This window comes from Penicillium rubens (assembly GCF_028828025.1).
Source record: "Penicillium rubens strain IBT 27055 chromosome Unknown utg000004l_segment0_segment0, whole genome shotgun sequence".
In the NCBI taxonomy this organism is placed as follows: domain Eukaryota; kingdom Fungi; phylum Ascomycota; class Eurotiomycetes; order Eurotiales; family Aspergillaceae; genus Penicillium; species Penicillium rubens.
Genome location: NW_026890602.1, coordinates 1,518,603 through 1,546,262, shown reverse-complemented (window position 1 = coordinate 1,546,262; position 27,660 = coordinate 1,518,603). Strand labels below are relative to the sequence as shown.

Below are 27,660 nucleotides of genomic sequence, written 5' to 3'. Positions count from 1 at the left end.
ATGATCGCGGTGCAGGCTGGCAGTAGTGAAAGTCAGTTAGCCGTTGACGAAAAGATTAATTCCGGGCGGTCGGCGATTCTGCGGGTTGAGCCAAGATCGGCATTTAGCCCCCTTCGGCAATACAACAGGACAGCTTTCTACTGCAATCAGCGAGCCAACCAACCTCTTCATTTTTCTCACTTTTTGCTCTCTCATAAATGACTACCAATCCCTATACCCTTGGCTGGCAGTGACCATGATATTGCGAATCAACTACCATGTTCCGAATCCTCGAGTCGCAAGCTCCGGCCAAACAAACGGCTACGGACACAATCGACGTTTTAAGCAGTAGACTGCAGAGTGCTACATTGTTGGAAGATCGGCGGGCAGCAATCCAAGGATTAAGAAGCTTTGCTAAACTCTACCCTGCGTCAGTCGCTTCTGGTGGCCTGCGGTCATTGATCAGCAGTCTACGCAATGACAGTGAGGATGTGGACACAATCAAAGTGGTCCTCGAGACCCTTTTGATGCTCTTCACGCCTGATGAATCTAGCGTGGGTAGCTTGGACTCTGAATTCACTCTAGTTGCTCACGTACATATTTAGCCTGAGGCGTCGGACGAAATAGCCCTGTGGCTTGCGGATGAATTCACTCAGGTACGCATCGTGATCTCGGTCCCGAGATGATGGACTAACGTCTATAAAGCGACAAGACAATATAACTACTCTACTCGACCTTTTAGAAGCCCGCGAATTTTACTCCCGCCTTTATTCTCTCCAATTGATTTCCCACATTTGCAGCGCACGACCAGAACGAACACAAGAATGTATCTTTACAGCGCCGCTGGGTATTTCCAAACTAGTCAGTGTGCTGACAGATGCGAGGGAACCAGTACGAAACGGTATGTCTCGTTTAATATCTGCGTCCATGTTGAACATGAAATGTCGGAGCTGACAAACTGTGTCCTCATCCGCTAGAGGCTCTCGTCTTGTTGATTGCCCTGACCCCCGCCTCGGAAGAGCTGCAAAAGCTTGTGGCATTCGAGAACGCATTTGAAATACTTTTCTCTCTTATCAAAGCTGAAGGAGCATTGACTCATGGGACTGAGGTAGTGGAAGATTGCCTCTCCTTGTTGGCTCACTTGTTGAGGTTCAATGTTTCCAACCAATCGTTTTTCCGCGAGACCGGTTGTGTTAAAAGAGTAACACAGCTGCTTTATGAATGTCAACAGGAGCCAGAAGATAACGAGCCGGCGCCACAATGGACATTGGTCCACCGAGATAAGAATGTCTGGGGCCTATTGGCCATCATTCAGTTGTTCTTGATTCGCGGTGGCATGAGCACACCCCTTAACCAGACTGCATTCTGGCAGAATGGCGTGACGGAACAAGTTCTTAGCATTGCATTCGGCCAAAGGTTCAGTGTTAGCGTGACCTCGAAGGTGAGATTCTGCCACTACCGATCCTTGTCTGCATTTTTACCTAACAAAGCCAGGCCTTGTCAACTTGTGCCGATCTGATCCGCGGCAACTCGCCGTTGCAGGAAAGATTTGGTGATATCGAAGTCCTGTGGGGCTCGTATCCCCGGGGCGACAAGGCTGTCAACGGTGATAATGAACCTTTACGCATCAATGTCATTGAAGCATTTCTAAAGCTCAGTCTCGAACCTGCTCCCAACAACCTTTTGGACGCACGACTTGCTGCCTGCGAATGTATGAAAGCATTTTTCGCCCATCATCCTGGAATTCGCATGCATGTGCTCAGGCGAGCGATTGAAGGGCATACCAGTGGCCAGGATCGGATTCCCAATATCCTGTCTGTACTGCTCACTGCACCGGAAGCGCGAGGAAATGCGGATCCGTATCAAGTGTGGATGGCCTGCGTTCTGATGTTCCATTTGCTCTTTGATGATGCAGAGGCGAAGGCAACAGCTATGGCTGTTACTGAGGGCGATGCTGAGAGTGGTGAAGAAGTGGTCACCAGTGTCCAATCTGTCATTGGAAACCTGATTACTGGTCTGCAGCGCGGTGATGATGAAAGAATTACAGTCGGATATCTCATGTTGCTCTGTGGTTGGCTTTTTGAAGACCCAGACGTCGTGAATGACCTTCTTGGAGAAGGTAGCTGCATTCAAACCTTGTTGCAGGAAATCAAGCACCAGCGCGCCCCCAGCAAATTGGTGCCCGGCCTTTGCACCGTGCTGTTGGGTGTCATTTACGAGTTCTCCACAAAAGATTCCCCGATCCCGCGCATCACGCTCCATAAGCTACTCATCGAACAGCTTGGCAGGGAACAGTATATTGACAAGATCACGAGACTCCGAGAATGTCCCTTAGTTCGCGACTTTGAGGTCCTTCCCCAAACCGCTGGTGCTCAGCTCGAGGGTGGACTGCCGGAAGTGTTTTTTGACCGCTCGTTCGTCGAGTTCTTGAAAGATAACTTCAGCCGATTGCTTCGTGCAATTGACCGTGAGCCCGGGTTTGAGATTTCCGTCGTTACCAATGGCGTCGAGAAGGGGATTTCACGTGAACTTGTTGATTCGTTGCGTGCAGAAATTGAAGACCGCACCCAGACCCTTCAAAAATTGGAGTCTGATCTCGTTACTATCCAACGGAGGCTTGATCAAGAACAGTTGGACCACCGAAAGACAAAGGAATCCAACGCGGTTGAGTTGTCAAAGGCTCAACAGACCAACCAAGCTCTGCAACAAAGCCATGTGCAGGAGCTATCTCAACAGCTATCGAAGCTCGAAAATGAACATAAGCATTACAAGAACGAGTTACTCAAGCAGCATAGTGATCAGCTCCGTGCCATCGACCATCAACTCAAGCAGACTTCGGCGGAATCTGAAAGCAAGAGCAATAAAGCAAAGGAGCTGAGAGAGCATCATGAGCGGGAAGTTGCTGCTCTGCAGCAAACCATTCGCGGCTTGGAGTCGGAGCTTTCTCGCATCCAGGAACAACATACAGCACAAGTTGTCAATCTCAATAATAAACTCCAGGAGCTGGAAAATATCACCAACCAGTCCAATGAGGCCCACGGTGTGCAGGTCACTGATCTTCAAAGGAAGATTCAAAATCTGGAAAGTGCCAAGAAATCTCACAATGGCCAAGTTGATAACCTCAACAAGGAGATACAGGGGTTGCAGAACACAATCAGCCAGTCCAAGGATGCCCACGATGCACAGGTCGCCGGTCTTGAAAAGAAGATTCAGGACCTGGAAAATACTAAGAAAGCCAATGATGGACAGGTGGCAGAGCTCAACAAGAAAATCAAGGATCTTGAAAGCTCCAAGGGGACCCACGATGGAGAAGTCACCGATCTTACCAAAAAGATGCAGCACCTGGAATCTACGTTGGCCGCAACCAAACGACGTCACGAAGCAGAAGTCGGTAACTACAAGAGCAAAGTTGAAACGTTGGAGTCTAATCTCTCTACAATCAAGCGGCAGTATGAGGCTGAGTCCACTGGCCACAGTAATACAGTCGGGGCTCTCGAGTCAAATCTCGCCGCAGCCAAAGAAGAGTATGAAGCTGAGATCGCCACTCTCAAGCAATCTGTCGCAGCTCTAGAGTCAGACCTCGCCAAGGCTCAGAAGTCTGGCAATGGTCTTAAAACAGCCCAAGAAGGCACCGCATCTCAGACCTCTGCGCTGGAAGCACGAGCTAAAGAGGCTGAGGGCAAGGCCGGAGAGGCCGAGTCCCACGCTCGTAGTGCAGCGGAAGCCCTCAAGAGCATCCAGGCCCAGCTTGACAAAGCTAAAACTGAAGCTAAAGAAAAGGAGGAGGCTCGCCAGTCAGCCCAATCTGAACTGGAAGACCTGCTAATTGTCTTCGGAGACCTCGAGGCTAAGCGAACGGAGGACAAGGTATGTTTACTGGCTCGACACATTTTCAAGCTGCTCCTGCCTCCTGAGGGTATGACTAACAATTATAGAAACGGCTCAAGGAGCTCGGAGAGGAAGTCTCTGAGGCTGAGGACGATGACGAGGATGAGGAAGATGAGTGATGGACATTCATGTGTAAATAGCCTGGTAAACAAAGATTTCAATTCTTCAGTGATTCACGGTGTGATGCCACGAAATGCCACAGCTTTAGTAGTTAGCTACTGTATATCATTCTAAAGCTGATTTATTTCACTCTACTGTCCATATTCCCGTCCCATCGGCTGCTTTTTACCTGCTTAGGGAAGCAGTAGGGGTCTCAGTTGAGCCTGGCATCCAATCCAAAAGATTACTCGACTCTATTTTGACATCTTCCGTCCCTCACTCGTATATGTCATACGGGTAGAACACTTTCCAAGGTTGACTTCAAATAAGTCTTTAGTCTGCATACACATAATACTACTAGCAGGCAAGCACTATGCTAACTACGGACTTGTACACTCAAACAGGCCTGATAGCGGAACCTGCAAGTACGTATCTACAACTTCGCGCCCAGGTCGATTCCACATGGGCAAGCCTTGGATGTTGGGTACATGATTAATTTCATGTACATAGGTACTCAGTGATGTACTCTTTCAAATATAATGGCTGCTGACACCAATGGAGCTTACTCAGAAAGGGGTATCATATAATAGAAGATCAGAAGAGCTTCTGATTACTAGGCTCATTTTCTTGTAAAGCAAACAAGCCATAGTGCCTATTTAAACCCTCTGTTCATGTCGACCTAGACTTCTCTTCCACTCTTCTACCCATACCCATCGAAGAAGACAGCTCAAGCTTCTTCCATCGATTCTCACCCATACATCATGCCTGATACGAGTATGTCATATCGGCAATACTGTCATGAACCTGAGATCTTGTATGACTATGCATGGGCCCGTACTATGTCCCAGTCAGCAGAAAGACTTGCTGGTGCCTTGAAGCTTCGAACAACGGGTGATCTAGTAGCATTATATTGTAACGCGGAGATTCGGAGAATTATCACAATGTTTTGGGAATCGTTGGAGTCGTGGAAGTCCAAAAGCAGTGAATTTCAGGTGCTCTGGCGAGAGTTTCATGGGTCTGCCACGACAACTCCTGCGCCCCCACAAATCGACATGCAGAATGGGATTGGCAAAACCCCCAAACACGTATTCGAGCACTGGTGTGTAACTTGGCTCATACGTCTGGCCCCGACGCTATTCCCCCGCTGCAGTCTCGACACGACTCCCCCAAAACTTGATGCATATGATTATTTTCATGTACTCTGCGTGTTTCGTTTGTGGAAAAATCGACATCGGTGGGCAAATGATCCGTGGAAGCTTCCCGTGGGATTCGCTCAGAGTGTGAGGTGGCACCGCCAGCCTAGCACTGACAGACTTGGTATTCAACCCCCCGTATCCCCCATCGTCATTGGCATTGAAGAGCCAGCAACACCACTGACTCCCACAAACACACTTGAGCCCAAGCATGCGCTTCCGGCCGCCTCGGTGGGCGATGATACTGGCTTACCTGAACAACCCATCGGTGATTACACCAGCGCTCGTGAATTGCTATATCAATTTGCCGGCAAGTTGTGCGAGCAATTCCAGCAGGTCCAAATCTCGGCTTCGTCATACCCCGCTGAAAAAGTTGAAAATGCCAGTGCTCAGTTCGCTGATATCGATGGGTTGGTCGAGAAATATACCCAGACACTTGAACGGAGCTGCATCGGGGTCACCGCCGCCAATAATAAGTCTAAGTCTAGACTTCTTGGCCAAATTGCTGATCACTGCGTTCAAATGGGAAACCAGAGCATCGGGGAGACTGGCCGTGGAGAAGAGATTGGCTCTGGCCGAGACACTGGCCTTGGAGTAAAGCACACTGGCAAATGTTTTCAAACGGCTCCAAAGACGCAAATCAGCCAACGGAACAATGGTGTTTCTAAAATCAGGACTCGACCATCGAAAGTTCTCAACGCAGGATTGAATGAACATATCCAGGCGGCATTGAATTCGGAATTGGCAGGTACATCGGTCTCGCCGGATCAGTTGGGTGCAGTCCATTCGAACACGCGAGGTCAGTTGGATCCGGTCGACTCAAGCACGGCAATCGAGTTAGACTCGGTAATCGAAGTTGATTTGACAAAAGACTGAATTCCAAGACTGTTTACGGCTATCTGCAGGGATCACGTTCAAACAGGCGATGTCGGCTAAGTTGAAATTCGAGCAAGATGTGGAATTTGGCAAATTGTTGTGGAACGTGCTGATTTCATAGTCTGAATTGAAGCCTATTTAAACTGATAGCAAAGTTTCAGAACATGAATACCATGTCTGCATGATGTAAATGTACTATAGAGGTCCAAGGGTGTTATAGATCGACAGATTGAGTCACCGGGCGGTCAAGAAACTGCCCGCGACACCGGAGGGGAAACAATACTCTCTTTCCTTTTGTGTCTTGTGGGCTTCTAACTTGGAGATTATATTCTCTTCATACACTATTGGCTCTTGGCTCAACTCTGTCCAGGTTGGTAAACTCCTCTAATCATTCACTTTCCTCCAAATGATCGGTGTGCACCTTGTATCCCTACATTCATTGTGGGGGGAAACAGATAAAGTACAATGAGTCAGGGTACTAACTTGGAAGTCACAGAATGAAATGAGCCGTCATTGAACTTTGCCATTACCAAGTCCTCATCTATATCCTCCTCCACAATGTCTGAACCCACCAAGATCAGCATCTTGGGCCGGGAGAGCATTGTCGCTGATTTTGGTCTTTGGCGCAATTTTGTCGCAAAGGACCTGATCAGTGACTTGTCCTCGACGACCTACGTTCTCGTTACCGATACCAACCTCGGATCTCTTTATACCCCCACTTTCCAAAAAACCTTTGAGGCCGCCGCTGCTTCCATCACCCCAGCCCCGCGGCTCCTCATTCACCATGTGGCACCCGGAGAAAGCTCCAAGTCACGGCAGACAAAAGCCGACATTGAAGATTGGATGCTGAGCCAGAACCCGCCATGCGGCAGAGACACAGTGATCATTGCGCTGGGTGGTGGTGTGATTGGGGATTTGATTGGATTTGTTGCAGCAACCTACATGCGAGGTGTGCGCTTCGTGCAGGTCCCGACCACGCTCCTTGCCATGGTGGACTCCTCAATCGGAGGAAAGACTGCCATTGACACTCCACTTGGTAAAAACCTTATTGGTTCTATCTGGCAGCCATCGAGAATATACATTGATCTTGAGTTCCTCGAGACTCTCCCCGTCCGAGAGTTCATCAATGGTATGGCCGAGGTCATTAAGACTGCTGCTATCTCAAGCGAAGAGGAGTTCACTGCCTTGGAGGATAACGCGGATTTAATTTTGGCTGCTGTGCGCAGCGAGCCGAAGGCTGGCCAGGGTCGCTTCGGCGGCATCCGGGATATCCTGAAGGCTAGAATCTTGGCATCGGCACGTCACAAGGCCTTTGTTGTCTCCGCAGATGAGCGTGAGGGCGGTCTTCGCAACCTGCTCAACTGGGGTCATTCTATTGGACATGCCATTGAAGCGATCCTTACCCCTCAGATCCTTCACGGCGAATGTGTCGCAATCGGCATGGTAAAGGAGGCAGAGCTTGCGAGACATTTGGGCATCCTGAAGGGTGTCGCTGTCGCCCGCGTGGTAAAGTGCATCTCGGCCTACGGCTTGCCCACTTCCATGAAAGACGCACGGGTTCGTAAGTTGACTGCTGGTAAGCACTGCTCTGTAGACCAATTGCTATTCAACATGGCTTTGGACAAGAAAAACGATGGCCCGAAAAAGAAGGTTGTACTCTTGTCGGCAATTGGCCGCACTCACGAGCCAAAGGCCAGTGTCGTCTCTAATGACGATATTGGTGTCGTCCTTGCTCCCAGCGTTGAGGTTCACCCGGGAGTGCCCAAATCACTCAATGTCACTTGCGCACCACCCGGATCGAAGAGCATTTCCAACCGTGCCCTTGTACTTGCTGCGCTTGGTTCCGGAACCTGCCGCGTTAAGAATCTGTTGCACTCCGATGACACTGAGGTCATGTTGAATGCCCTAGAGCGGCTCGGTGCGGCCACTTTCTCTTGGGAGGAGGAAGGCGAAGTCCTTGTTGTGAACGGCAAAGGTGGAAAGATCATAGCAAGCCCTACGCCTTTGTACTTGGGTAACGCCGGTACTGCTTCGCGATTCCTCACCACTGTGGCTACACTCGCTACTCCCAGCAGTGTCGACTCGAGTGTCTTGACCGGCAACAACCGCATGAAGCAAAGGCCCATTGGTGATCTCGTTGACGCTCTTACCGTTAACGGTGCCGGTGTCGAGTACATGGAAAGCAAGGGATGTCTTCCTCTCAAGATCGCCGCTTCTGGAGGCTTCGCAGGAGGAAAGATCAACCTAGCCGCTAAAGTCTCCTCTCAGTACGTCTCTTCGCTGCTCATGTGTGCTCCGTACGCCAAGGAGCCAGTGACTTTGAAGTTGGTCGGTGGTAAGCCCATTTCGCAGCCTTATATCGACATGACCACTGCGATGATGAGATCTTTCGGCATCGACGTGAAGAAGTCTACCACTGAGGAGCACACCTACCACATTCCTCAAGGTCACTACGTGAACCCTGCCGAATATATTGTGGAGAGCGACGCAAGTTCTGCAACCTATCCTTTGGCCATTGCTGCTGTCACTGGCACCACCTGCACCGTCCCTAATATTGGCTCCAAGTCTCTTCAGGGCGATGCTCGTTTCGCAGTGGATGTTCTACGACCTATGGGCTGCTCCGTTGTACAGACTGATACGTCAACTACTGTCACCGGACCTACTGATGGCGTTTTGCAGCCGCTGCCCGACGTAGATATGGAGCCCATGACGGATGCCTTCCTTACTGCCTCCGTTCTCGCGGCCGTTGCCCAAGGCAAGGGCGCAAACCACACAACTCGTATCTACGGTATCGCCAACCAACGTGTCAAGGAATGCAACCGTATCAAGGCTATGAAAGACGAATTGGCTAAATTCGGAGTGATATGCCGCGAGCATGACGACGGACTCGAGATCGACGGCATTGAGCGTTCTAGCCTTCGCCAGCCGTCCGGCGGTGTTTTCTGTTACGATGACCACCGGGTCGCGTTTAGTTTCAGTGTGCTGTCTCTTATCGCTCCCCAGTCTACACTTATTCTGGAGAAAGAATGTGTTGGCAAGACTTGGCCTGGCTGGTGGGACGCATTGAAACAAATGTTCAGCGTGAACCTTAATGGCAAAGAACTTGCGGAAGCTGAGCATGCCGCCTCAAGCGATGAAAAGCGGAGCAGCGCCTCCGTCTTCATCATCGGTATGCGTGGCGCTGGAAAGACCACCACTGGCAACTGGGTTGCTAAGGCTCTTGATCGTCGATTCATCGATCTTGACACAGAGCTTGAGACTTCCGAGGGTATGACTATTCCCGATATTATCAAGACACGCGGCTGGGAGGGATTCAGAGACGCGGAACTCGCTGTCCTTAAGCGCGTCCTTAAGGATCATCCTACTGGCTATGTCTTCGCCTGCGGTGGAGGTGTTGTCGAAATGCCAGAGGCACGAAAGCTGCTTACCGACTACCATAAGAGCAAGGGCAACGTCCTCCTCATCATGCGCGACATCAAGCTAGTGATGGACTTCCTTCAGATTGATAAGACCCGACCTGCCTACGTCGAGGACATGATGGGCGTGTGGCTACGACGTAAGCCTTGGTTCCAAGAGTGCAGTAACATCCAGTACTATAGCCAGCACTCCACCTCAACGGAGCTGGCCCTTGCCTCAGAGGACTTTACGCGCTTCATGCGGGTAGTCACTGGCCAAGTAGACAGCCTTAGCCTCATTAAGAAGAAGAAGCACAGCTTCTTCGTCTCATTGACGTTGCCTGATGTCGAACCGTCGGGCGATATTATCACCGAGGCTTGTGTCGGGTCTGACGCCGTCGAACTGCGGGTCGACCTGTTGAAGGACCCTGCGGTTGACGGCGATATTCCCTCGATTGACTACGTCAACGAACAAATGTCACTCCTTCGCCGTCGTACCACCCTACCAGTCATCTTCACCATCCGCACCAAGAGCCAAGGTGGCCGCTTCCCCGATGATGCTCATGATGCAGCAATGCAGCTGTACCGACTAGCGTTCCGTTGTGGGTGCGAATTCGTGGATCTTGAGATCGCATTCCCCGATGCAATGCTCCGTGCCGTTACTGAGATGAAGGGTTACTCTAAGATCATCGCCTCGCACCATGATCCTAAGGGCACTCTGTCGTGGGCCAACATGTCCTGGATCCCGTCCTACAACCGTGCTCTGGAGTACGGCGATGTGATCAAGCTCGTCGGTGTTGCTAATACCCTTGATGATAACAACGCCCTTCGGAAGTTCAAGACATGGGCTGAAGAAGCCCATGATGTGCCGCTGATTGCGATCAACATGGGCGACAGTGGTCAGCTCAGCCGAATCCTGAACGGCTTCATGACCCCGGTGTCTCACCCTAGCCTTCCTTTCAAGGCGGCACCTGGTCAACTGTCCGCTGCAGAAATTCGCCGCGGTCTCTCCCTGATGGGTGAGATCAAGGCCCAGAAGTTCGCTATCTTCGGATCCCCTGTGTCTGGCTCGCGGTCTCCCGCTCTTCACAACACCCTCTTCGCCAAAATGGGTCTACCCCACGACTACTCTCGCCTGGAGACTACCAAGGTCGAAGACGTCAAGGACTTCATCCGCGCCCCCGACTTCGGTGGTGCCTCGGTGACAATCCCGCTCAAGCTGGACATCATGCCCCTACTCGACGAAGTCGCTCAGGAAGCTGAAATCATCGGCGCTGTCAACACCATCGTGCGAGTCTCCAACGGCAACAATCCCCCTCGGCTTATCGGCTACAACACCGACTGGCAAGGCATGATCCGATGCATGCGCAACGCAGGCGTTTACGGTTCCACTGGTAGCCAGAGTGCCGTGGTCATCGGCGGCGGCGGTACTGCCCGTGCTGCCATCTTCGCCCTCCACAACATGGGCTTCTCCCCAATCTACGTGGTGGGCCGTACGGCCAGCAAGCTCGAAAGCATGGTCTCGACCTTCCCGACGAACTACAATATCCGCGTTGTGGACAACCGCGCCCAGCTTGACACCGTTCCCCAGGTCGCTATCGGCACGATCCCCGCTGACCGTCCCATCGACCCTGTCATGCGCGAGACGCTCTGCCACATGTTCGAGCGCGCTCAGGAGATCGACGGTACTCTCATCGGCAAGTCTTCCGACACTAGCAAGCACCGTGTTCTTCTTGAGATGGCCTACAAGCCTGCCGTCACCGCCTTGATGCAGCTTGCATCTGACGCGGGTTGGAGCACCATTCCTGGACTGGAGGTCCTTGTTGGACAGGGTGTTCACCAGTTCGTTCACTGGACTGGTATCACTCCTTTGTACCATGAGGCAAGAGTAAGCAAACACCTTGACTATTTCCTCTCTTTCTAGCTCCCTTTCTAACCTCGTTGTCTTTTTGTTTTAGGATGCCGTCATGGGCACTGCTGAATAATTACGAATGCCTCGTGAATATCTCGGACTTTTCTCCATTTTCCATATTTGACGCCATGCCATGTTCCATGTTCTAGCGGCGACGGGCGGGTTACTAAAAGCATTCAAAACTTGTCCTGAGTTACATCTTGTTTGCCATGTTCATACGATAGTCCTCATCTACATATGATTCCATTTCGGTTATTAAGCGTATTCCACAGACGTTCTGTAGAGATGTCGTTGTCATTCATGGCATTCCAGCTGGGAATATCACCTACGCCGATTTCCTTGCGTGCAGCTCTGCGGTCGTGACTGAGGCCCGAGGTCAGCTTCTCCTCACTTGGCCGCCGAATTTGCCTGGGCCTGTCATTTATGGAGACCGCACCAACCCGCAAGTCCTTTCGATGTTTCTGGTCAATTTGCTAGGGATACCGAGTGAATGACGGTGTTGGATAAACCCCGTTGCTCCAGTTTCGGTTTCAGCCTTTCGTTGTGAGTACTGTAATGCACAGAAATTGCACGAAAAAAAGAGAGAAATGGTTTGAATGTAGTCTTCTCGTAAATGGTCTTCAGGTTTAATATCTGTATGTAGAGCCAACCTTTGATCCAAGCTTTTACTCAGCCTTCGCCTCTGAACGGGGAGAGATGGTCATCCACACGTCTCTCCAGTACCCAATACCACCTTTGACCATGAACTTGGCCTCGGGCTTACCCTTTACAGTCTCCGGCTTATATTGGCGGAAGAACTAACCGACACATTAGCCACTCCGAAATAAGAAATAACACCAGGCCTCATAGGACAACCGGAAAGGAACTCACCTGCAAAGGACCCTTAAACAACTCCATCATAGCAATATCCCTCCCCAAACAAACGCGCGACCCATACCCAAACGAAAAGTTATACTTATTATACAACTTCGCCTTCTCAGCATCCAACCACCTCTCAGGCTTAAACTCCTCAGCATCAGGCCCATAAAGCTTTGGATCCCGATGCACAAGGTACGGGTTGCAGCTTATCTCCGTACCCGCCGGCGCAAAGCGACCATAAAGATCGAGCCCCGGCTCAGGGACATACCGGGGGAAGATATTCGGCGCAGAAGGACACAGGCGCATGGTCTCCTTCACACAGCCAACATAGAAAGGCAGGTGTTCCAGGACCTCATTGTACTGCGGCATATCTGAGATGAGACCTTTACGGACGGCGTTGTCGATTTCCGCCATCATACGCTCGTACACCTCCGGGTAGATCATGAGATACTGCACCATGGCCTGGAAGGCGGTACCGGTTGTGTCTGCGCCAGCGAGCAGGACGAGCAGGACCTCGGCGCGGATATACTCCAGATCGAGGGGCTTGCCGTCTTCGGTGAGGGCCTCGAGGAAAGTCTGGAGCAGGTCTGTGCGGTCGGATTTCTTGCCGTTCTCGATGTCCGTGATGCGCTGGTCGATGAGACGGTCGCGGAAGCGCATTAGCACGCCGATGCCGGAGTTGTCTGCTGGTTTGGCGACGAGGTATTTTTTCAGGAAGGTGGTTTTCACCCATGAGGTGAAGGGGTGCAGGCGGGCTAGGAGGCCGAAGGCTGGGAGGCCGTCGTGGAAGCCTTGGATTAGGCCGCCGATGTCTTCGCCTTTTTCAATGAAGCCGAAGGGCTCGCCGAAGCCGATTTCGCTGATGATGTCGTAGGCCATGTAGCTGGTTGCATTGTTAGTCTGAGTAGGGTTTTCATTTGGCTCGTTTTGCTTACACTGCCCACCAGGCGAAGTCGAAGGCTTCGCCGGTCTTTGCGAACTTTTCGTTGAGCTTGGTGGTCCATTCGGTGATGCGCATATCAACCAGTGGCTCCATTTTTTTAATATTGCTGAAACTGTACTATGTGGAGGGTCAGCTTTTGATAACTGCGAATGAACTCGTGTGTCGCCATACCGGTCCGGCAACGTGCTTTCTGAACACGGCATGGGTCTTGTGAGACCTCATGTTGAACAGGGACTCGGTCTCACCGAAGCTTCCAGTGATATAGTGTCCCGTCTTGTCAGCATTGCGGTGGTAGACTTCCGGGAGCTTTTCGTGATCGCTGACCAGCAACAATGTCGGGGTAATGCGAACAACAGGGCCTGAGAGAATCCACTTGTTAGAGACAACATTCCTTTTGGAGATAGGGTCAAGACCAACCATATTTTTTAGCAAGCGCATAGACAGTTGGTACCTCAGTCTCCTGCAGATTATGCCATGCGATCCAAAGTCGAGTTACAGAGCCCCAGAAAGGACCTGGGAATTTCGCGAGCGGACTGAAGAAGCGATAGTAAATAACTTGCCAACCAAACTTGAGCGTGACATAGGCCACAAGACCCAAGATGACATTGGTCACCGTCATCAGTGACAGGACATTTTCCGCAAGACCCATGGCGGATTTAGGGATGCAGATGCATGAAAGATGAAAACACGTTCTTCTGGCCGAGGGGGGGAAGAGCCCCTCCGGAAATAAAGGACCCCAAATGAGCATTCGCATTAGACTGCATATTCATTGTAGTAAGGGTCAAAAGGTCATTGGCCAATGCTCTCTGTCGAAGGGGCTATGTCGAGCTAACAACACCCCCACGACGCTGAGGTTTGCCTGAAATGAAGTCTAGACCGAACTAGGTCTAAACGGTTGAAGATATGCTCGGCATGTGGCAGCTCGTGCATCTGTCCCTCCCCTTTGGTGCTAGTCCTTGCGCTAGAGCATTGGTAAGTCGTAAGAGGAATTGCGACTCCGCTTGCGAATTCAGAATCGGTTTGGCTGGTCCACCCGTTGCGCACATTCCTAACCAAGACCGATCCCGTGGTGATTTAGTTTCCTAACATAGTAAAGATGTTCTGAATTTGGAGAAAGACCGTTGTCAGCTGTCAGAGGGGCCGTGCGGGTTCGGTACGCCCCGTTAGGAAGAGGCGCCGTTGCGCACAATTACCTGAAACAACGATCAGCACTGGATATTAGATGCTCGGGAGTTCAGGTGCGGGACAAGGCTTTGGTGGTTCTCGAGGACCAATTACACAGGGTCAGGCAGAAATGACAAAAGTACATACCTCGCCAGCCTGTGGAGCGGGAGGCTGGCGTTCTCCACTATTGAATAGCCAGTGTTTCTCACTGGTCTCTCTGTGCGAAATACGGAATAGACTAAATGAAGCTGCGGATGACGACAGTGAGTCGTATGCATGTGCCGCATTCTCCTGGAATGTAAGGTGGCAGGGAAACGGGATATCTGCGAGGTAGTATATCACCTAGCCCTGGAGGCATGTACAACATAGGTAAGCCATGCCCAGACCCGTGGACCGAGGTCGGGACCTCGGGCCCAGTACCTGATTAGTAAGAATCCTTTGGATTAGGTACCTTTTGTACAGGTATGCCATACAAAGGATACAAATGTTAACCAAAACCATAACATCTCAACTTCTATTTTGATCAACCTCCTACAGAGTACTCCGTACATAGGTAGGGGATTATGGGTCTATACAAGCTATGTGGAAGGTCTTTGGTGAATCTGGTATCAATATTAGTAAATATCAAGTCTACTCAAAGTAATAGAACGACTAAGTTCGATACAATCTACTCTTATTTATCTTTAGCTAGTCGAGGGTTGAGGGATGTTATGCTCTTTATCTAGTTGTACCTTTTGTATGGGTGTGACATACAAAAGGTACATAATCCCAACACTTACTGAGAATTATCGTGGACTTTGACTGGCACCAACCTACCTAGGTAGAGTATATATGTTGTAAGCAAGCTGGGCGCTTGACACAATTATCGTATGTACTCCGTAAGCCGGGAGGAGGCGTTAGGACCCTAGGCATGAAACAAGTTAGACTCCGACTTTTGTTTCTCCACTGGTTTTGCCCCCAAAAAAGGGGAAGAGAGAAAACAGGTATTTGTGAGACAGATTAAGCCCTAGTGATTAACTATTGCTAAATACGAGTCATGACAACGTCTACTCCGTACTCTGTACGGAGTATGTTGAACACAGTGCGGAGTATGCCACGGAGTACAGATTGTCCTTTTTAATCCCTGCTAGCTTGGAAGCAATAGTATCTTCTAGTCCGGAGAATGATAAATTGAAATTGATAGCCGCTTAAGAATCTTTATGGAAAGGGTTGATATGTAAGATTTGGGGGTATAAGAGTTCCGTTTTCTCGCATTACATTAAAAATGTGCAGTGTAAATTTTTACTGATATCACATCTGAAATGCAATGCTTCCAAATCATTCACCGTCTATCCGTATGCTGTATGTTGTACTGAGTAGCCAACCTCGCCTAAGTCACAATGACCCACTCTCTCAGGACGGGAAGGCAAATGGACTGTGGATCGGAGGTGAGCTGCATGGGGATAGGCTCGGATTCAATTACAAGCCAATTGTCTGTCAATCCGTGCCAGGACTTTTGACGCACACCGTTCAGCTCCGGGCTCTTCTCGAGATTATCTAATAAATTTTAGGATTCACCGTAAAATCTTCTATCTTCCGTTGGACTTGGCTATATACGACGTCCTCTGGATAATATATGCAACCTAGAACACGTTAAAATATTAAGATCACCATCGGATATCTCGTGAAAGCAAAAATAAATCAGATCTCTCCACGGAAATCTTCCGAGACCCACGGACTCTTTTTCTTTCTACCAAATCACAGTTCCTCTGTCCTGCGTTCTTGTTATAAGTAATAGTCCAACTTGGCAAGCCATTTTCGAATTGTCAGTCATAATGATCGCCCTTGAGACGTCTAATGTGTCGACCCATTACATATCTGAGCCAATCCCACCCCGGTCTTTAGGTGGATATCTTTGCTAAAACACAATGCCCCCCTTGTCCCCGGAACAAAGCTCCATCGAACAGGGATTGGTACTTGATCTTGTCAAATGATATATCCAACGGTTTGCGCCTCGACAATTGGAGACAGCATTTCTACGTCTGAGTGGTAAACCATGCTGAAAACCCCCAGTGATCTTCTTTTTTTTCCCTCCAACCTGAAACTCTCCATAATCGGCAGATGTATTTTAGCATAGATCAACAAAGATCTAGAATGGTGGAGATGCTCGGTTCTGACAGTCTCGTACTCCGTGTGTCTCGTGTTGCTCTAAAAAGAAAAGGCCGTGCCAATCCCTACCATGTTTGCTTTTTTCTTTCCAAACGGCGTTTTTGATGGTGTGCGGTGGATCTCCGAGGCTACTAGATCCATGCACGATGGGCATTCCTGATGTGCGCAGTCATTTTATTCGGACTCGTTCCAGGGGCATCAGAGATAAATATCTGTATAACTTGTAGACCAGGGTACCGCTAGCCACTCTTTTAAATTTTTCTCGGTTATACTTGTGGTGTTTTTATCATCCCTTCTCCATGAGGTGGACATGTGAAACGACTGTCTATGCCATTCATTTAAACTAATCTCTTCCTATCAATTCACGGTCTTTTCTCCTTTTCGTTTCTGTTTGATCCGTCTATATTCCTCGCGATGGCGGGCGCCGATGGTTCTCAAGGCCCTATGGTCGTAGGTGTCAGCGTGGCATTTGCCGCCTTGACCTTCGTTGTTTTGGCTCTTCGTCTCTTTTCGCGCATTTTTGTCTTGGGTCAAATGGGCCTGGACGACTGTAAGTGGATTATATCTGTTATATTTTACCAGCACTATACTAACATCTTCCAGACCTCATTGTTTGCGCTTGCGTAAGAAAAAGTGGCCCTATCATCAGCGAACTTGCAACTAATGGAAATAGGCGTTGTCGTGGGCATTCATTGCTGCCACACTTGTCGGTATGTTCCAGGTTCCCTTCCTATACCTCTTTGCAGAGGCTAATATCATTTAGCGGTCAAGCACGGGCTTGGAAAACACATTGAGGATGTCGACCAAACCAAGATGATGGACTATTCTTTTGTAAGAATGATCCGAATCTTTTACAACGTGTTTCTAACCTCTTCCCAGGCGGTCTGGCTGAGTTCAATGTTCTATCTCGCAACACTTGGGTTCATCAAAACCTCCGTCCTGTGCTTCTATACTCGCCTCGGAGATCGCTATCTCACTCGCCTATCCTGGGTTATGCTGGGGGTCATTATGGCACAAGCCATCTCATTCGTTCTCGTGGCTGCATTCCAATGCCAACCCATTAGCATGGCCTGGACTGGCACCGGACCCGGAAAATGCGTCGACATCAATCTTTTCTACCTGTGCAACGCCGCCCTGAACATTGTCACGGATATCTTAACCTATACCTTGCCCATCAAGGTAATCTTCCATCTCCAGATGCCTCAGAAACAGAAGATTGTTCTAGCCTTTATCCTCTGCCTTGGTCTTTTGTAAGTGCACCCCAGCCTCCGCCTGGGCCATTCTTAACATATTATCCTCCGCAGCGCTTGCGTCTCCTCAATCATCCGAATCACCTACATCCCCGCCATGCTCAGCTCAAAGGACTCCACCTACGCCATCAGCGGTGCCATGTACTGGTCAGTTATCGAAACCAACGTCGGCATCTTTGCCGCCTCGATCCCATCATTCAAGGCAATTGCCTCCCGTTTCCTGCCCCGCTTCATCGGAGAGTACAGCAGTGGGAAGAAATCCGGCCCCTGGTCAAGCGACAACCATGCCCCGCGATATGCATCTGGATTCGCCAAAGTCCGAGATCCAAACAACATTACTATGATCACAGTCAACGGAAAGGAAGATGTTCCCATGGGTACCAATATTGGCGCGGCCAGCAACTCCAGCGAGGAGCGCATTATCCCCCAAGGAAAGATCTTTGCTCACACGGAGATCGAAACTACCTTCGAGAGAAACGATGGTGGGAGCGACAGTTCATTCGAGCGGGCTCGTCGATGATATCGGTTTTACGCTTATGAATTCCCAATGTTGCGGCTATATAATTCTTTTGTATAATATTCGGGTAATGCATTTCGGTTTCAATATCTTGGATAACATATTCCAAAGGGCATAGATGTCATAAATATTGTGCGTAAATGGCTATGTAAATGACAGTATAAACGATCTATCTGATTTGTTCGTGATGAGTCCTTGCCTGATACTCCCCTGAAATAAATAGACGTCCAATGCAAGTCGCTAAAGTGTTGAAGTTTGACGACACAAAGTTTCCAAAAGTCCCAACTCAAAATGCCAATCTCCGCAACCAAAAAGAACCCCCCTATGCAGTCATTTCACTCCATCTCACCTCCACATGCGAAAAGCTGTCACCCCAACACCGAACACAGCAAATATGCACGCCCAGCGCATAAGACCCCTCCGGAAATGATGGTTAATAGACCTCTCAATAGCCTCAGAATCATTGATACGGGGAAACGGCACACCAACCGGAGCCTCGACACTCAGAGCCTCACACAGCGGTCCCCACCCATCCCTAACATCAAAGAAAACCAACCTATCCTCAGGCACAACCTCCTTCAACCAAGCAATATGACTTGCATAAGTCTCGCGACCATGCTGACCTGGAACACCCCCATAAAGCCTCTCCCACAGCGCGGCCAGCAAATACCCATACGGGATAAAATGTCTCAACCCGTCCAGCGGGAGGAGGACAGCACGCGCAAACCAAACGCCCGTCAAACTCTGCACGTGGAGCATACTCGTCTCCCACAGAACGGGATCACGGACTGTGCAGACGACCTTGGCGTCCGGATACAGCTCCATGAGTTCGGGGACGAGCTCGGAGCCTGGGGAGTCGGTGATGGCGATGTAGCCGGCCAATCGGCGGCGCAGGAGGGTAAGCATCTTTGCGCGACTTGTGCGGTCGTCTTTTTTGAGCCAGTTTTGCAGGATTGGCATCCAGCTTTTTATCTCTGTTGGTGGGCCTATCGATATTTGGGTACCGCAGTGGTACACCGGTCCGTCCAGGAGGATTTCTAGCGCTTGGCTGAATGATGAGGTCCCTGTGCGTGGTAGCCCGGCGCCGATGACTTTAATTTGGGCGCCGGGTTGTGGGAGAGAGGCCTGTTGGCCCATTTTGCCTGTATAGGGTGGCTTGTTGGGCTGGGTTGGTGTTGGTGGTTGGTTTCAGGTTGGCCGGATGACCCTCTTGTTTTTCTTCTTTTCTTTTTCCCCTCCTCTCAGGTGCTGGCTACTTTGCTTGTTTGGGGGTATTTGGGCTCATGAAGGTATGGGGTTTTATTTATGTCCAAAAATTTATCAGGATTCGAGTGGCTTTATGTTTCTTTGATGGATATAAACGCCAGATATGAGACTGGATTTTCGGAGATTACCGCCCCCACTTTGGAGATCCCCCTCCCCCAGTATGATGTGCGATAGGTTGGTGTTTTAGATTTGCACAATATGTTATTTTCGGGGAATCGGATCAAGAGTATGGCGCCAGGGCAAAATGGTGTAGGCGCTACTAGTGATAGAACAGGTAGATGAAGCACTTGCACGGTTTCCAAGTGTCGTTTGTGGAGCTTTACAACTGGTGGGTGGCCTGAGGCAGCTTGCAGTTGCACCACAACATCAAAACTGACTTGTATTTGAGTGGCTCCTGGGTAGGTATAATGAGAGCTGTGATCATAGCAGCTTGTTTGAGCTCGATCAAGGCAATGCCCTTAAACAGGTGGGGTTGGCATCGGAGTTAGAGGTATAGGACTAATTACCAACAGAAAAGCAATGGAACCATTCATGTCTGTAGTTCAGCAGATCTACCATGTTACTTCCTAGAGAAAACTTGGTCATTGATCAAGTACTAATTATACAGGCGCCTAGGCGGGTGATATATGTTACGTACCATTATATAAAAGTTAACACTTTTAGCATACTTTTAGACGGATGCTTATATAAAAGGAGAGAGCTACCAGGTAGGTATCTACCGATGTAGCCATCTTAATAGTTACAATATAGTTAGAATACCATGTGATGTCTCAAAAAATTTTAATTGATGATTAAAGGCGATGGCTAAAAAGAAAAGAGCAAAAAAAAGATAGACATAGCATGTCCTGGTTTCGATCCAGGGACCTGTTGATTGTTAGTTACGATGTTGTGGGTGAAATTGGTAAATCGGTGAAACGTACCTCCGGGTTATGAGCCCGGCGCTCTTCCCCTGAGCTAACATGCTGATAGGATGTGAGAAGTGCGCCACTTAGGCATTCTCAACAAGAAGCTTAGTTAGCCATTGTTTGGCGACAACATCGAATCGGTCATGTCGGGGTACCAGCTGACGGGGACTAGAAAAATTCTTACCTAATTTCTAGTCCCCGTCAGCTGGTACCCGCTATGCCAAGTGACATTTAGTGTAGTATAGGGTCTTGCGATTAGGCGACTATGGCCGTTAGTCACCTATTTACGTAGGTAGAAATTATTAGGTGGTTAGTACTCTTCCATATATGTTGTATTTCCATCCACGTTCAAGTACTCCGTACGGTATCTTAAAACATAAGAGGACGCACTCGGACGGCTGAATATCTGAATATCTTATACCATACGATGTCGGATGATTGAAGGCGATGTCCCAAAAAAAAAAAATAGACATAGCATGTCCTGGTTTCGATCCAGGGACCTGTTGATTGTTAGTTATGATGTTGTGGATGAAATTGGTAAATCGGTGAAACGTACCTCCGGGTTATGAGCCCGGCGCTCTTCCCCTGAGCTAACATGCTGATGAGATGTGAAATCGTTTGATTTATAAATCTATATCCCCCACGTTTCGTTCTTCAGGGCTTTGATACTTCGTACACAAGTACCATCCTCTTGCTAGACCCTAAATAAGTTTCTGTCCGGGGCTCGGACTAGTGAGGTTATTCACGCTCATTGATCCAGACTATTGTCAGTAGCTAAATGTGCACCCTGCCCCACAATACTATTTGTTTTGCAATCTACTTTTTGATAGTCCTCACTTCTTACAGTGCCCCTGTTTCACAAGGCGCGTAACTAATCTTCCAACATTCTACTCTTGTTCCTAGATATGATGACGCAAAAGGGGAACGTGTAGGGTTCATCCACCTGGCATGATTTATCGCAAATCACCGAATTATACGGACGTCGGGAGTAAGTTTAAATTATATATCCGTACATACTGAGGCCCGTACTTATGTTGTTACAACATGTTGTACCTTCGGGATGCCTCTTAATATTTCGGTTTTCATTATTCCTTACACATTTTCCATCACTTCAACTTTTCAAGGAAAAAAAAAAAAGAAAGAAAGAAAGAAAGAAAGAAAGAAAGAAAGAAAGAAAGAAAGAAAGAAAGAAAGTATGTGAGGAACTAGAATGCGGATAGGTCGTGAAACTCTAAGGAATGTCTCCGGTACAGACACACAGCGCGTGAAGGGGAAAAAAAAGGGAGTAGGGATAGACGATAACCTCGGCTCACAATCATCCATTATAGGTATACTCCGTACAGAGCATGAAGACCGTACCAAGCATCAACGATCAGCCCCTTGGCAAGCGTTTCTCATTGTTTCAGTCGCGTGCTAAGGGATCGACAACGCCGGGCCGGGCCATAGAACACATCTGACTGACAACGGACCACAGACGTCTTTCCCTGCATAAGGCACGCATGGCGCACAGTCCAAGAGTCTCAATTTGTTTGATCTACCACTTTGACTTCACGCCATCGATCTAGTCCCAGGCCCAACGGTCGCAAACCGGGTTTACCATGCCCGCTTCGACCTGGTCCACCACTTTTTGGCCTAGCTAATTGCGCTAAGCGATTTGGAATCCAGGCATATTACCTACTACTCCATGCCTCGACAAGGATTTCAAGCGTTAGTATCGGTGCGACCTCAGGGGTACGTAGTGGAGACGAATACGCCGAGAATCTGGGCAAAACTGCGCGCATATTCAGAGGATGGGCCTTCCCCCGCGACAAAACGTCGACCCCTTCCTATAAGGGACCCTCGCTTATATTGTTCATGAACCTAGACCTTGAAGGATGCCCCGAATCATGGACTCGGCCGAACGGAGATACGGCTAGTCAGTGAATAGCCGAAAAGGGTAATCCCTTGATTGCGTGATAAAATGGTTAAGCGATAGTTTCGAGGGTGCCAAGGTACTTATCCTGACTCTGAATCCATTGCCAATGTCATACCAAGTAATTTATTTGTTTATTTATTTTTCCCAATTGGCAATCAGCCTCTTTCGTAAATATGAGGCTATGTTCAATCATTCCCTATTACAGTTAGAAATTTGCTAGCTTGTCATGTTAATCGCTTAAAAGCAGATTTAATCGTCCAAAAGCAGGTTACTCGTATAAAAGCAGGTTTAACCCGCCTAAAGGCTCGGTTAATCATTTAGAAGCCAGTTTAGGCATTCCTGGACATGCAACCGCCACCCTAAATGACAATGATCGGCAATATATATTAAAGCCATCATGCAGGGATTCGGCTTATCTCCACCCTCTACACGGTTCGCGAACCCCAGTGAGTTCTCTTGGCTAATATAGAATATTGATTAATCAGATTCCTGTCGTCTCCGCTCTCTTACTCCGTAGCCTTGCTAAATCTAGCAAATAGTAAAGCCTTAAAAAAGTACAGTTGATAGATGTAGAGTGTGGCTACGGTGCGCAATGTCGACACACACAATGCTTGTCATTTTGGAAATCCCTTGGTAGAGATTCCATTGCATATGTAGACCCTAGCCTGTTCTAGTTCATCACATGGTGACTCTTTTGGAAGTGTATTGGAGAGCCATGTGGAGAGAGCCATATGAAAAGGACGAATTTATTTGATTTCTTTGGCTCCGCAATGTAGAGGGGTTTTAGGCTTTCCAACTAGATTGGTAAATTGGTAAACGCTTTGCGATCTACACTAAGGCGTGCCATGTGTTTTACGAACCTGAGATGTCATGCGGATTATAGAAAAACCCTAACAAAGAAGGCCTAGAACTCACCAGACTCACAGCGCTAACCATAACTCAACATCGGCGCCGTTGAGCCGACCATACAACATACGTGTTATAAATACTCGAGATCGGAAATTGCTTCCCGCTTCGTAGTCAGAAAGTGATTGGCGGGTGGCCTGAAATGGGGCATATGCAGCATACTAAATATGTGAGTGAGCCTATGGAGGGAAGTCCGCAGAGATGTCGAGGTGCATAAGATGTGAGATGAAGGAACTACCTAGGTAGATTACGAACTATAAAGTTTGACAGAGTCATTTAGCAACTGCCAGCCAAACTGTATTGCTTTTGACGTGACGGAATGGTCCCGGAGGGGTTGAGATGGTGCCCTTGATCAGGATTGACAGCTATTCCGCAACAGGAAGGTGCAAGGGCTCAGTTTATAATAGTGGTTTACTCTACGAGACAAGCGAACAATTCAATAAATCTTTAACGGTCTTCACTTCACGCTAGTAACGACCACGGGGAGAGGATCTACAGTAGGAAGAGATGGCTCGCATCGGGATCGACAGATAACGCAGTTTATCGGCACGGCCTTTTGCTTGTCTTCTCGGGATTTGCCGGGCTAGAGGTGCATTATGCTCCCTTGCCTTGTTGTCATTATCCTGCTACTGCTAAGCGAGCCGTGTATACGAGAACGATACGAGCAATGCTAAGTCAGGATAGCACTTACTAAAATCCTTTGACACTGATTGACGTGGACGCGTTGACGAGGAAGATCATGTTGCGGTAAGGCTGTGGCCAGCCACCCTTCCCCGGAAGGCCTGGTTCTCCCTATAGCCGCGTCACCAAGTCCCACATCATCAGTATACCAGCTTTGACATTCCGAGTCTCAGTTCGCACAGGAGTCAATCTATTGCTAGCTCGTTGGTCCTGCAAGCCATTGTCTCTTATCTACTCTGTAGTTGGTGCGGAGTCACTTCATATTATTTGACAGGCCAATGGGAAGTGACCCGCAACTGACAGGGGGGCAATGGAATGCAGGTGGTAGATCAACGCAAGATCATTGTCGATGAGTCCAAGCAGTTAATTCCATTCCTTTAACGTACCTACTCAGGGTGGTCCCCAAGTCACATTCAGCTATATATGAACCCCAGAGAATCTGCGGTCTGTGGTATCTGAGATAATTACCTCTACTATGAATGTCACCAATAACCCAATGGCTTGTCACACTCCTGTAACTATCGACTGTGAATCGGACCCTTCTCACTTTGCGCTCATATCTATCGATATAGAAGGCGGTCTTCACTTACGGTGCTCTCGGTCGATTGCCAAAACATTCCAGGGGTCCCTGTCGGTACGGTTAGCGGATACATTTTTGAAAGCAGTCAAGATGTCAGGAGAAGCTTGCTCGGCAATAGACCAAGGTGCGTTTTATATTAACAGCATAGTGGAGTACGATTTGATAACCAATTGTAGCAGCATCACCTCAGCAAACCATGCTAGCCACTAGAAAAAACCCACCCTCGCCACGAATAACCCATATTGCCCCTCGAAAGACGGGTTTAGATGGCAGAGAGGATACCCGGGATTTCCCACCAGCTGGTCTACCTTCGCCAACGGTAGAGTCGGACCATACAGAGTCTTTGTCTCCCTGGGATAAACAGAGTCAACAACCCACAAAAAGAAATGTTTGGAGTGATAACAACAGAATGTGGAGGCCGGAAGTCACCATATCTACTACAGACCGTGCCTTGCTACGAAAATACTATGAGAAGGCATTCCAGAACCTGCAGCAGACGAATTGTCGGGCCCTCGCGAAGGCCTATATCAAGCTAGTGGAGCCCCGCAAGCAGATGGTCTTCCCGTACAACGGGCGGATAGTCGTCGCAGGGGTCACTCAGCAGCTTGACCCGGAGGCAACCAAGCCTCCCTGGTGGCCACGCAGAGTGAGGCACCGAGAGCCTGACCACCTTCTCAAAGAAGGTAAGAGAAACTGTCTCTAACTGGGTACCTGTCAAGTAACTGACCGCCAACAACAGAGCGCATCAGGCTTCTAATTCATATCTTGTGCGAGCTGCGTACTAGCCGCCGTATCACCGCCAGAAAACTGCGGGAGGCCGACCAGGCAATTCGGCGGCATATATTCCCAGCAGAACGATTATGCATCTTGGACGAGATCTACCGGGTTCGACGGGAAGAAGAAAATTTCTTGGAGGGCAAGAGTGGTATGTTATCATGGTGTCTTCGAGGTTATCGCGTTAGCCAGTCATCTCACTATTATCCACAGATGGACAACGCCCGGTTTGGATTTGTCGCATGAACCTGCCCGAAGCAAATGGGACCACATTCAACCACAATAAACGTATCGGAGAGAGCGTGCCCGTTGATTCAACATCCCCAATTTCGAACAACACATCTGCATGTGTCAATTCAGGCTCTAATAATAATGCTCCGCCGGCATCATTTGCGCCTGTATCAAATCTCCCGGACTTATCTCTGGACTATCCCTACAACGCGCAGGGTCATATTCCTGGGCAATACTACGCAGAACTGGATCCCAAGACCATACATGGCTTTGACATGGCCGTGCCGATGTCAATGCCGCCGCAGAGGTTGAAGAGGAAACGCGAAAGAGAAGAGGCCTCTGATGTCGATGCTACCCGGCCTGCATTCACGCATGACTTTTCTCCTCCGGCCACTGTCCATCTCCAACCCTATCCGGTAGAGTATCCCAGCGAATCTTACAACTTCCTACAGCAGGGCTTCGTGTCCCCTGGGCTCTCTACAACGGAAGCATTGGCCCAGCCGAAGGAGGGACGTGATATCTCTTACCATTTCGGCTATTAGTAATTAGCAACTCTCAGCTGGTCTCTAGAGTTGCGTGGAAATATGCTGTATGTGCTCTGCCGTCAGGTCTATAATAATTGTTTGGGTTGGCTTTGTTGTATTTTTGAGGGCGTTTGTTTGCATATCCCTTTCCGAGTGGCCAGGGTAAATGAAGAAGGCCTTCGACTGTGCAGATTGGGACCGGATCGGTAATGAGGTGGGCCTGGTGCTTATAAACGAGGTTATAACGAGATTCGCAGTGGATAATTTTAATCTAAAGGGTCACGGTCAGTTGGCAGACATCCATGGATACTCCTGATTTGCGACCAACACCTACTAGGCGCCTGTCTCTGAAAGCGGAGTTAGTGGTCTATATTGTTAGAAAATGATCTTAATGTGTGTGTTAGTATCTTATAGCTATATCTATAGTATATCTATAGTAGTTACTATAAATAAATAGTTTAACTTAAATGTATTGTCGGTTATATCTACCAACTCAAGAGATATATTTTCCACCAATCAGCATGTTAGCTCAGGGGAACGAGCGCCGGGCTCATAACCCGGAGGTATGTTTAACCGAATCCAATTTCACCCACAACATCATAACTAACAATCAATAGGTCCCTGGATCGAAACCAGGACATGCTATGTCTATCTTTTTTTCTACCTTCTTTAGTAATTTTTTTTGGGGGCAGTTACGATTCCAAGGCACTCTTTTTTTCTTAAAATAACAAGCCCTGTTGACGAAATTCGGCTGTTTCGCGCGATTCACCCAATGAGTATTCTTGCCTCAGATCTTAAAAAAATACATAAGCAACGTTCTACAATTGGAAATACAGCATCCCAACACCCCAGTATCAACTTCATAGCCATATCTCACAGCGGCCACGCTTCAACAGAGAAATTGCTAGAAGCCATTAGCGGCCCTGGTGATACTTCTTTGGGCTCTGTGGCTATGACTGTCCATCCATCCTGAGCGTGAAAATTATGCGAAAGTGAGCTTGGGTGTTGTTTCCTGGGGCCATGTTCTCAGTCCAGCGGGCTTACTGGGGGTCTGGAAGTTCGGGAAGGAGAAGGGTATTTGGAATAGTCCGAGTGAGAGTGGGTGCAAAAGACTGGTGCACGCTGATGTGCTTTTCTGTCATTTTCAGTTTCATACAGGAATATTGCGAGACAAAGGACTCGCTGCGGGACTCGCTTTACAGTTTTTCTGGCCCACTGGCGATGCAACGGCCATATGTAGTCTGGCTACTAGGAGCAGAGAGAGAGAAAAGAGAGATTGATTCTCTATCAACAAAAACAACAGAAACTAGCTAATATAGCTAACTAGTTAGCTGGAAAAGGCGGAAACTTGATAAACCAGGCACCGGCAGGTAGCCTATCTCAACGAATACGATAAAGAGTGGTACTTCTCTTCCAAATTATTCACCGCTGGTCTACTAGTTTGCTATGCTCTTTCAATTTGAACGTCAAGGACCGTCAACGTATCTCAACCGACCCAAGGCCAACGAAGAAAAGATATCCTGGAGAGGCAAGCATGTTCTACCCACATTGGTCTATCGCTCTAGCACTCACTCTTCTTTACAGTGACTTTGTCTTGCGACGCACCGCTTTGCTTTTGTCTTGCGGTCCTCCTCCCGCTACTTTTGGTTTCCCAAC

The 27,660-nt window shown here is 48.8% G+C and overlaps 7 protein-coding genes across 7 annotated transcripts; 5 read left to right on the top strand and 2 right to left on the bottom strand.

Moving 5' to 3' along the window:
* Positions 1–257: 257 nt before the first annotated feature.
* On the top strand, positions 258–3,986 carry N7525_010544 (uncharacterized protein; the record flags this gene model as incomplete). The annotated part of the gene is made up of 6 exons (XM_002561467.1): positions 258–533; positions 585–635; positions 685–880; positions 957–1,420; positions 1,474–3,846; positions 3,915–3,986. 6 exons carry the CDS (start codon positions 258–260, stop codon positions 3,984–3,986), a joined length of 3,432 nt encoding a protein of 1,143 aa, XP_002561513.1.
* A 921-nt stretch (positions 3,987–4,907) lies between these two features.
* N7525_010543 (uncharacterized protein) lies at positions 4,908–6,035 on the top strand (the record flags this gene model as incomplete). The annotated part of the gene is made up of 1 exon (XM_002561468.2): positions 4,908–6,035. The coding sequence occupies one exon, from the start codon at positions 4,908–4,910 to the stop codon at positions 6,033–6,035; it is 1,128 nt and encodes a 375-aa protein (XP_002561514.2).
* A 558-nt stretch (positions 6,036–6,593) lies between these two features.
* On the top strand, positions 6,594–11,415 carry N7525_010542 (pentafunctional protein ARO1; the record flags this gene model as incomplete). Its single annotated transcript, XM_002561469.2, has 2 exons — positions 6,594–11,318; positions 11,389–11,415. 2 exons carry the CDS (start codon positions 6,594–6,596, stop codon positions 11,413–11,415), a joined length of 4,752 nt encoding a protein of 1,583 aa, XP_002561515.2.
* Positions 11,416–12,007: 592 nt separating this feature from the next.
* On the bottom strand, positions 12,008–13,792 carry N7525_010541 (cytochrome P450; the record flags this gene model as incomplete). Its single annotated transcript, XM_002561470.1, has 5 exons — positions 12,008–12,139; positions 12,213–13,083; positions 13,136–13,260; positions 13,315–13,502; positions 13,561–13,792. The coding sequence occupies 5 exons, from the start codon at positions 13,790–13,792 to the stop codon at positions 12,008–12,010; spliced, it is 1,548 nt and encodes a 515-aa protein (XP_002561516.1).
* A 3,077-nt stretch (positions 13,793–16,869) lies between these two features.
* N7525_010540 (putative integral membrane protein Pth11-like) lies at positions 16,870–18,225 on the top strand (the record flags this gene model as incomplete). The annotated part of the gene is made up of 6 exons (XM_002561472.1): positions 16,870–17,005; positions 17,059–17,078; positions 17,129–17,165; positions 17,219–17,286; positions 17,335–17,705; positions 17,760–18,225. 6 exons carry the CDS (start codon positions 16,870–16,872, stop codon positions 18,223–18,225), a joined length of 1,098 nt encoding a protein of 365 aa, XP_002561518.1.
* A 342-nt stretch (positions 18,226–18,567) lies between these two features.
* Positions 18,568–19,359, bottom strand: N7525_010539 (sulfotransferase family protein; the record flags this gene model as incomplete). Its single annotated transcript, XM_002561473.1, has 1 exon — positions 18,568–19,359. The coding sequence occupies one exon, from the start codon at positions 19,357–19,359 to the stop codon at positions 18,568–18,570; it is 792 nt and encodes a 263-aa protein (XP_002561519.1).
* A 5,011-nt stretch (positions 19,360–24,370) lies between these two features.
* Positions 24,371–26,022, top strand: N7525_010538 (DUF2841 domain-containing protein; the record flags this gene model as incomplete). Its single annotated transcript, XM_002561474.1, has 4 exons — positions 24,371–24,599; positions 24,652–25,158; positions 25,215–25,400; positions 25,463–26,022. The coding sequence occupies 4 exons, from the start codon at positions 24,371–24,373 to the stop codon at positions 26,020–26,022; spliced, it is 1,482 nt and encodes a 493-aa protein (XP_002561520.1).
* Positions 26,023–27,660: the final 1,638 nt, after the last annotated feature.